The sequence below is a fragment of the Glycine soja genome, chromosome 1 (genome assembly GCF_004193775.1).
Source record: "Glycine soja cultivar W05 chromosome 1, ASM419377v2, whole genome shotgun sequence".
In the NCBI taxonomy this organism is placed as follows: Eukaryota; Viridiplantae; Streptophyta; class Magnoliopsida; order Fabales; family Fabaceae; genus Glycine; species Glycine soja.
In genome coordinates this window covers 11,631,650-11,641,035 of record NC_041002.1, presented here as the reverse complement: position 1 = coordinate 11,641,035, position 9,386 = coordinate 11,631,650, and the positions used below count along the sequence as shown (strand labels likewise).

General features: G+C 31.8%; 1 protein-coding gene across 4 annotated transcripts; it reads left to right on the top strand.

The window, feature by feature from the left end:
- The first annotated feature begins 3,509 nt into the window (after nucleotides 1–3,509).
- On the top strand, nucleotides 3,510–8,428 carry LOC114412613 (transcription factor bHLH49-like). Of its 4 annotated transcripts, none has more exons than XM_028376572.1 (11): nucleotides 3,510–3,738; nucleotides 3,930–4,058; nucleotides 4,143–4,181; nucleotides 4,983–5,949; nucleotides 6,046–6,273; nucleotides 6,352–6,417; nucleotides 6,523–6,591; nucleotides 6,940–7,011; nucleotides 7,107–7,307; nucleotides 7,642–7,729; nucleotides 7,811–8,428. In XM_028376572.1, the coding sequence occupies exons 4-11, from the start codon at nucleotides 5,059–5,061 to the stop codon at nucleotides 7,846–7,848; spliced, it is 1,653 nt and encodes a 550-aa protein (XP_028232373.1). In that variant the 5' UTR covers nucleotides 3,510–3,738; nucleotides 3,930–4,058; nucleotides 4,143–4,181; nucleotides 4,983–5,058; the 3' UTR covers nucleotides 7,849–8,428. The 4 variants fall into 4 exon arrangements, with proteins under 4 accessions (XP_028232373.1, XP_028232390.1, XP_028232382.1 ...); XM_028376589.1 differs by having other exon boundaries at nucleotides 3,510–3,807; XM_028376597.1 differs by lacking the exon at nucleotides 3,510–3,738 and adding an exon at nucleotides 3,742–3,818.
- The last annotated feature ends 958 nt before the right edge of the window (nucleotides 8,429–9,386 follow it).

The following is a 9,386-nucleotide window of genomic DNA, read 5'->3' as shown; positions in this document are numbered from 1 at the left end:
ATGTTATTTTTATTTTAACAACTACTTTTATTATTAAATTATTTTTTATCGTCAATATTAAAATTATTTTATCAAATAAAATTAATTAATTAATAATATCATACAAAATTGTTAATTTAATTAGTGATAACTATAAAAATTAATTAAAAAATATTTAACAAGAATTTAATATTATTTGATAAATTTTAAGTTAACATTATTTGTTAATATTAATAAAAAAATATTAAAAACATTCAAAAAAGCTAGAAATAAAAAATTAAAACTAATTTAAAGTCGTTAATAATTAATTTTTAAAAAATTAAGACATGTGTGAAGTCTAAATTAGTTTACGACTTCAAATAAATATTTAAAAAAATTAAAAGATTTTGAAGTCATAAACCACATTAATTTTCTTTTAAAAAAACAAAAAACAATCTTTTTTACTTTTTTATGAATTCAATAAAAAAAAATTCAAAGTCGAGCAATTTTTTACGACTTGATCATCATAGATATCATGACACACCCTAGGACGTATCCCTCTTTGGGTATTTATTTAAAATTTGCTCCATTTGGCAAATTACAAAAAATATTACCCCTTTTGAGAAATTTCTATTATTCAAATAGAATTTGTTGATTAAAAAAAACGTACATATAAAAATTTTCTTATACAACTAATTCGAATGCCTACGGGTTTAAGTTATATTACCGTCTTCCACATTTTTTTTTAATGTTTTAGCTTTTTTACCCCCAAAATTATTAATAGTATTTTGCAGATTTAAAGTATATTATGTAAAACAATTAAAGATTTTTTAGATTATTAATTATAGAAAACTAAGGGAATATTGAAATCTATGATTCTCACCAATAATAAATAAATAATGCGTATTTTTTTCCATAAAAAATTTCTTCTTTAATTTCCTTAAAAGATGAAAGAAATATGATTTCATTTTCTTAGACTATTTTTTTTTGTCTATTCAAGTTGGTGATGACTATGGGAGAAATAAAATATTGAAGGAAATTTAGTGGGTATTAACCTCTTTTATAACCACTACTACTTTAGTATTCAGAAATTTCTCTTATTTAATCCAATTACAATTTAACCATTAATTATTATTTATTTATTTATTAATTCCTACCTACTTCATATGCTTTTTACATTAAACATTAATTCTGACATATTATTGATTATATTTTCTACCTATTCCATATTTAATAATTACTATACTAGTAATTTATCACAAACAATGCAATATTAATAAATATTTTAATCTAAATACAATAATAATTTATATCCATTAAATATTACTTAACCTTGTGTGTGTGATTTTTTATTCAAAGGAAAGAGTTTGACATTAACATTAGATTAGAGTGTTTATAATAATTTATACATATTATTTAATCGAGTTAGATATAATTGATATCATATATATGAAATAGAGGTAAGTACATAGTAAGAAATTTAAGAAATTACTTAAATAAATAAAAATAACATTAAAAGAGCTTTAAAGTCTAGTATATTTATTTTAACTTAACAACCTCTAATGGGATCGATGTTCAGAACCTACACAGTTTCTAAAGCAAAAATCGACTTCCCATTGTCTTTTGTAAGATGAGATTTTTCTTCTTCCAATTATCAAACCAATTTACAATAGAAATAATATAATATTACTCTTTAAATGGCCTAACTTACTCAAAATCTAAGGGTTAGTACCTCACTCCCTAGTCCCTAATATTTTATGTTTTCAATATCTTGAGTTGCATTTTGTGGACAAGTAACATCCCGTTCAAATCTAAAGGGTTAGTACCTCAGTACTCCGTGTTAGTTACTTACATATAAAATGAGAGATTCCACCACCACTCCAAACCTTAGGTCTATAGTTATTACAGTTTCCAATGTGAACTAATAATGACATGCAGAGTAAATAAAAATAAATAGGGTCAGTCCTTGTTTGTTAAAAATGGAGACATGCTCATTTATAAGTGCTGTTATTCTTATACCAGACTTTTCTTACTTTCTTCTGTCCATGAAGATCTATGTGTGAGCTCCTAGTCCTTAAAAAGTTTCTCCTAGTTAATGGATCTGGTAAAGACTCATGACACTACGTACTGCTGGGTCACAACACGAAGCAAGTTTAAGCTAACGTAATTAAAGGGTTGGGATTTTTTTTTAACAAAACAAATGTATCTTCGATAAGATGATTTTGTTTGAGTTCGATAAAATAATTATGAGATATTTTTTTAAAAATATTTTATACAACTGTAAATTTATGACTTGGAATTGAGATTAATTACTTGAATCGAAATAATTTAGTACTGATCCGTCCATGTGTTCATTGATAGAGGTGAAATTACATCTAACGTTAACACTTAGATGAAATTATAAACTCTTAAATTAAATTATAAATAACGGTAATCTCTCAACTATAAGCTTTCCATTTGAGCTACAATGATCTGCTTTAAATTTGACAAATAACACACCTCTAAAAACCACTTTAAATATAACTTTTACAATAATTTCTATAAAAATCAACCATGTTTTTGAAAATCAATGCATTCTAATTAAATTCTTATTTTTTATATGAATAATATATAGGTATTAATTGCCTCAAAAGAAAAATAGGTATTAATACAATTACAAACTCTTATTAAATCTTTTTTGTTGTTGTTGAAATAAACCCTTATTAAATCCTAATCTTATATATTTTGACCTTAAAACTAGTTAAAGTTTATTCCTTTCAAATTTCGGGCTATTTAAAAAAAATTCTTTGAAATTTTCGGGATGAATAATCTTTTCATAATTTTCTCATTGACAATAGAAGACATAAACAAATTTAAATATTATATATATATATATATATATATATATATATATATATATATATATATATATATATATATATATATATATTTGCAATAATTTATGTTGGACATTAACTCTCGAAACCGATGCTTTTTTCTCCTTTGTTTTCATTTCATAGGCACTACAAACAAACAATAGAGTATGATGCATAAGACGTTGAGGTTATTTAAGCAAAGGGGGTGGCATTGCCATAGACAATGTATCTTCTTTTGATGTTCCCTTCTCTCTCTTCCTAAGAACCTAGACAATGCATCTAACAATAATAATAATCCTTAGTGCAAGACCCATATGGTTTGTTTTTGGTTTATACATTGGTAATGATATGTATATTTTAATTAAATTGTTCAATAAATATAAAATAATTATATTAAAAAGAGAATATTCATTTTATGTATTAATAATTTTTGATGAAAATTAATTATTATTTCTGATGAATTACTTTGTATTAATATAATTTTCTTAAAAAAAAGTTTATAATAACATTGTTGAGGGAAAAAAGAAATGTGGAGAAGACCCCAGCTAGATTTGGGGGCCTTGACCAGACAACAAAGAAGAAAAGAAAAGAAATAAAAAAAACCCTTATTAAAGATCCTCTCCATGCACTTCTTTCAAGGTGTAATAAAGGACAACGCAATAAGATAAGAGAAAAACACCCCAGGTAAGAGTTGGCAATGTCAGTTGCTAGCTAAAGCTGATATGATTATCACATAGAACTTGCCAAAAAAAAAAAGTACTGCAAAAAAAGGGAAAAATAGTTGGATAAAAAACAATGATTATTAATTTCTCAAAGTTGAGGAAGAGGAGCTTAAGGGGCAGGACTTTAATTATATTAGTATTAATTTACAGTAGCTGTGGCGGTGGTTAATCATCAAAAGCTCTCTTTTTGATGCGAGCGTGAGGTATATAAATGGAGGCTCTTTTTTGCCATTACCCTTTTGCTTTGCACTCTCTTCTTCATATACACATTGGTTTGTTAGCTGTATTTTCCCCAATTTCTACCATCCTTTATGTTTTTTTCTCTTTTCTCTCTCTAAAAATTCAAGCTTTGAAATTTTGAGTTGTTTTGTTTTACTCTCTCTATGTGGCACAGTGAAAGGCAGGTTTGTTATGGAACGAGGAGGGGGTTTGAAGAAACCCCAAATTGAATAAAGTGGTTTTGATTTGAGGGAAAAGCTTGAATGGAAGGAAGGGGTTCCAAAAGTAGGAGGATCAGAAATGGGTATCTTTCTCTTCCCACTTTTAAAGTTTGGTCCTTTTTTATTTATTTTATTTATATTTTTTTCTCTCTCTTTGTGTCTTGCAGGGTTGGGGGGTTCTGTAACTCTGACTAGGGCTTGAATGGGTATTATTTATTATGCTGAAATCAATGTTGTTTGCATAATTGACTGCTTCCATGGACTTCTTTTCAGCTCTTTCTTTGAAGTTTGAACAGTCTTTTTTAGCCTCTCTTTCTCTCTCTCTCTCTCTTGGGGGGGCCTTGTTTATGAATTTATGTACTTCAAGTTCAGTGTTGGCTTTGGAAATGGTAGCTGCCAAACTCGTGTGAGAGAGCTTTGGTACCATCTTTTGGGTACTTGGATTTTGTTTTAGCCTTAAGCAATTTATCAACATCATCATTAACTGAAGTGCTCTCTATCTATCTCTTTCTGCTTCTTCTAGCCTTCTCTTTGTTTATTTTTTCTTTTGCCTCACACTACTTGGACTAGTTTTCTAGTTCCTTCAGTTTCTCAAGGGTGTTCCTGGATTATAGTTGATTTTCATAATTCATGTTTTTAATCTTTTGGTACTTGATTTTGTTTTAGCCTTAAGCAATTTATCAACATCATCATTAACTGAAGTGCTCTCTATCTATCTCTTTCTGCTTCTTCTAGCCTTCTCTTTGTTTTCTTTTCTTTTGCCTCACACTACTTGGACTAGTTTTCTAGTTCCTTCAGTTTCTCAAGGGTGTTCCTGGATTATAGTTGATGGTTGTCATAAATTCATGTTGGGGGTTGTGAGGCCTCATCTGTTAGTCGGTTTCTTTTGAAATTTGACCCCCCCCTCCCCCCTTTGGATCGTTGTTTCATGCTGTACTAGTTAGTGGTTACCATTTGGCCACTCTTAGAGGTACTTTTTGTTAAACTTTGTCTGATTTTGTTATCAGTTAGTTTGGAAGAGACCATAGAAAAGAATCTGCTTGTGGGGTGGTTTGATATATCACTTGTTAAGGAGGGGTGGATATGGGTGACAAAGAAAAGTTTGAGTTGGATAGAAACGAGGATCCTATGAGTTATTCTAGTGGAATGCACTCGGATTGGAGATTTGGGGGTGCAAATATTGCAAGTTCTTCTGTAGCTATGGTTGGCCTGGGGAATTCTATGAATGTCAGCAGAGGGGATTTGATTGGTTCTTCTTCATGTTCCTCTGCTTCAATGGTGGACTCATTTGGTCCAAACTACTGGGAAAACCCCACCTGTTCCCAAAACTTGGGATTTTGTGACATTAATGTCCACAACAATGGGGGTTCTTCAAGCACAGTTGCAATCAGAAAAGATGGTTTTGGATTTGGAAGAGCTGGTCAGGATCATCATGAAACACTTGAAATGGGTTGGAACCCTGCTAATTCTATATTATCAAATGGACCAGGGATGTTTCCCCACACTTTGTCTCAGTTTCCAACTGATTCTGGATTCATTGAGAGAGCTGCAAGATTCTCATGCTTCAGTGGAGGGAATTTTAGTGATATGGTAAACTCATATGGGATTGCTCAATCCATGGGGCTGTATGGAGCAAGAGATGCTATTGCAGGCCATGGGATGAAATCAGTAACTGGAGGGCAATCTCAGGGAGGTGATATGAATGTAGTTGAAGCTACAAAGGATGTGTCTCCATCTGTTGAACATCTTGTTGCTGCTAAAGGAAGCCCTCTCAAGAGTGATAGAAGAAGTGAAGGCCATGTTATATCCCAAGATGAAGGGAAGCAATCTCTTGTTAGGCCCGCTAATGAGTCTGATAGAGCTGAATCTAGTGATGATGGTGGTGGTCAGGATGACTCCCCAATGTTGGAAGGTACTAGTGGGGAACCTTCTAGCAAAGGACTAAACACAAAGAAAAGGAAAAGAAGTGGACAGGTATTATTGTAACTTGTGTTTCAGCTGTTTCTACTTTATGTGTTACACTGTGATGCTACTTTCTTCTTATCCATTTCATTGTTTTCCTTGTGGTAGGATGGTGATAATGATAAAGCCAATGGAGCTCAAGAACTACCTAGTGAAGGTGCAGAGGACAACTATGAGAATCAACAGAAGGGAGACCACCAACCAACTTCAACAGCCAAGGCTTCTGGGAAGAATGCCAAACTGGGGTCTCAAGCTTCTGATCCACCCAAGGAGGAATACATACATGTTAGAGCTCGCCGGGGTCAAGCAACAAACAGCCATAGCCTTGCAGAGAGAGTAAGATTTTGTGAGAACTTATCTGTAATGAAAATGAAGTTTTTGTATGAAGAATTTTAAATTAGATTTTCACTGCAGGTGAGGAGGGAAAAGATAAGTGAGAGAATGAAGTTTCTTCAAGATCTTGTACCTGGATGCAGCAAGGTGGCTTCTAAGTTTGAACCCAGAAAATTCACTATGTCATATTGTTATTTGTGTTTATGTATCACATCCTTTTAACATTGTTATTTTTACTTTCTATGCTTTTAGGTCACTGGCAAGGCAGTAATGCTAGATGAAATCATCAACTATGTACAGTCACTTCAACGACAGGTTGAGGTATGGATGAAAAGCTTATCTCCCTATTGCCCACATGTGATTCTTAAGTCATGTAACTGATTTGCCCTGTATGTTCTGGTTCTGCAAGCTCAGTGCAAAATATTTATTTCCATACAACTTCTCATTATACTACTGTAACATTCTTTTCTGCTTTTGAAATGACCTCATTTTGAATCATTACTCCTGATATCTGGTATGATTGCTGTTATCTTTGTTGCATTTTGATTAAAGATGCAAGCTAAATTGTTTTACCAATTATTGTTTAAATCCAATTGATGCTTGACATATTTTTAAAAATCTTTGCATTTTTCCTAGTTAAATTGACACACTGCCTTTTTCATTTGTTAGTTTTTGTCTATGAAACTTGCAACAGTAAATCCACGGCTGGATTTTAATATTGAAGGACTTCTTGCTAAAGATGTAAGTTGTTAATCTATTTATATACCAGTGAGAAAAGACTTATACTCAGTATAGATGCCTGATGTTGCTTTTGTACATTCTGAACATTATGTCAGATTCTTCAACAACGGCCTGGTCCTTCATCCGCACTAGGGTTTCCTCTAGATATGTCCATGGCTTTTCCTCCATTACATCCACCTCAACCTGGGCTGATTCATCCAGTAATTCCCAACATGGCAAACTCATCTGATATCCTTCAAAGAACCATCCATCCACAGTTAGCTCCCTTGAATGGTGGATTAAAGGAACCAAATCAGGTATTGATCCATTGCAACAATTGCAAGCATTTTAATTTACTATGCACATCATTTTTTTGTTCATGAGTAAACACTTCAAGTTTGGCTGCTAAGGCATATAGTAATAGTTATTATAAATGACAGTATGTGAATGAATAATTTTTGCTGTAGATTGCTGCACGTGAGGAATGTTGAAAATCTTCCATCCTCCAAATTTACATTTGAGTTTCTGTGGTCTTCCCTTGCTTTTATATAACAAATTACCTATGCTTAATGAAATTAACTTTCTCCAATGTCTTTGCCTGACTATATTTTACATTCTTTTATTTTCTTACTGTGATGCAATTTGCAATAGCTGCCTGATGTATGGGAGGATGAACTTCACAATGTTGTACAGATGAGCTTTGCAACAACTGCTCCCCTTACTAGCCAAGATTTTGATGGTATGCATTCCCCAACAAATAACCCCTTTTGGTAAAGTTACGATTTCTCAATCAAATAACCTTTGCTATATGCTCCTGTAGGTACTGGGCCAGCAAGTCAGATGAAAGTTGAACTTTGATCTTTAGTCTTCATACATTAATCTTTGCCACATCGAGTATTTTGGCTTTCATTCTCGTCAGATGGAAATAACCAAGCTTAGAGTTTTACACATGAGTTGCCAAACTTGAAGGCCATGGTCTCAATTCCCTGCGAAATATGTTTTAGATGATGTACTACCGAGTAAGGTTTTGGTGTTTAGGCCTTGGAGGGCAGTCACATATCCTTGCAGAAGACTAACTCTAGGTTAGAGGATGTAGAGCAGTATTCATGGATGTTTCCTTCCTTTTCAAGCGTGAATATATGTATCATATGTTTAGAAGTGGAAGTCTATTTTATCAAAATAGGTTTATTCACTAAATATATTATTAAAGAATGTAAAGACAAGGATCTCACTGAGTCTGATCAACCAGGAGAAATGCTAAAGCAAATTTTTTAGTTGGACTTAGTATAGTTTACAATTACAAAGTGCTATGAGAACCTGTTCATGGTTTTGATTTGATGCTTGCTAGGTGCTTGCTTGCACATATTGTAATGTTTTTCTGCCCAACAATTAGCTATGTTGCATTCTTTCATGGAACAAGTTGGGATTTTAGATGATACCAAGGGAGCTTTTTGTTCAAAGCCTTTCATTGCATTGTAGCTGTTATTGAGTTAGATACTGAGTGCCACAATCGAAATTATTGTCATGGCCTATTGGAGCTTAAATCCGTGACATTGGTCAATATTCTGCATGTGGAAAAAGAGGAGGGAATTAAGAATTAGAGGGGCAGCCTTTGAGTAACTTAAAGGGATATAGTTTTTTTTTATTAAGTTATGATACTATTAAGGATGCAATAAGATATTATAATGTTTGTATTTTAGCTCATGCAGAATTGTTTGAAGAGAAAACTACTTTTGAAAGGACTAAAGTAATGGTTTGTTTCGGGTATTAGTAAATCAAATTACCTAATAATAAAGCTTGGTGTTTTACATAAATTAACACGTACTTGAATAATGAATAAGCATGCAGCTAAATGTCATGCCTATCTAATAACTATTGTTTTAGGATTTGTACGGATTCATAACTATTTTAAGTGTACTCATACATTAAATCTTTGCTTCTTATACAAGTTTAACATAATTGTGCCTTAGTCTCTTTCTGACAAATTAAATTTGCAATAGAACCCTTTGCTGCTTTGTGGAAAACAGCCTTATTCAAATAGAAAAGATACTAGCATAAGTTGTGTGAAATGTGAATTAATGGGTTCAGGAAAAAGAAATAATGGGACTAGTGTTAGTTAATGGCTTGTGTATTTTTTATATCACTTACACTTTTGGCAATTAATATTTTTGATTTGACAATTTTTTCTTATTTTTATGCCCAATAGTTAAAACAGAAAAAAAACCACAATGTCAAGTATCATCATTTTTAGAAAAGGACACAATTTAGATGTAATTTATATATTCTTATTGTTGTTTTGTAATAAAAAATGAACTTTTATCATGATAATTTACTTTGACATTTCTTTGTTGTATATATTACTGGATTGAAATTCCAATTTGAAGTGAACAAAAAAC

Coding starts and splice junctions, on each gene's coding strand:
- LOC114412613 (XM_028376581.1), top strand. CDS start 5,059: ATGGGTGACAAAGAAAAGTTTGAGTTGGATAGAAACGAGGATCCTATG. Junction 5,950..6,045: donor AAAGGAAAAGAAGTGGACAG/GTATTATTGTAA, acceptor TCCTTGTGGTAG/GATGGTGATAATGATAAAGC. Junction 7,012..7,106: donor AAGGACTTCTTGCTAAAGAT/GTAAGTTGTTAA, acceptor ACATTATGTCAG/ATTCTTCAACAACGGCCTGG.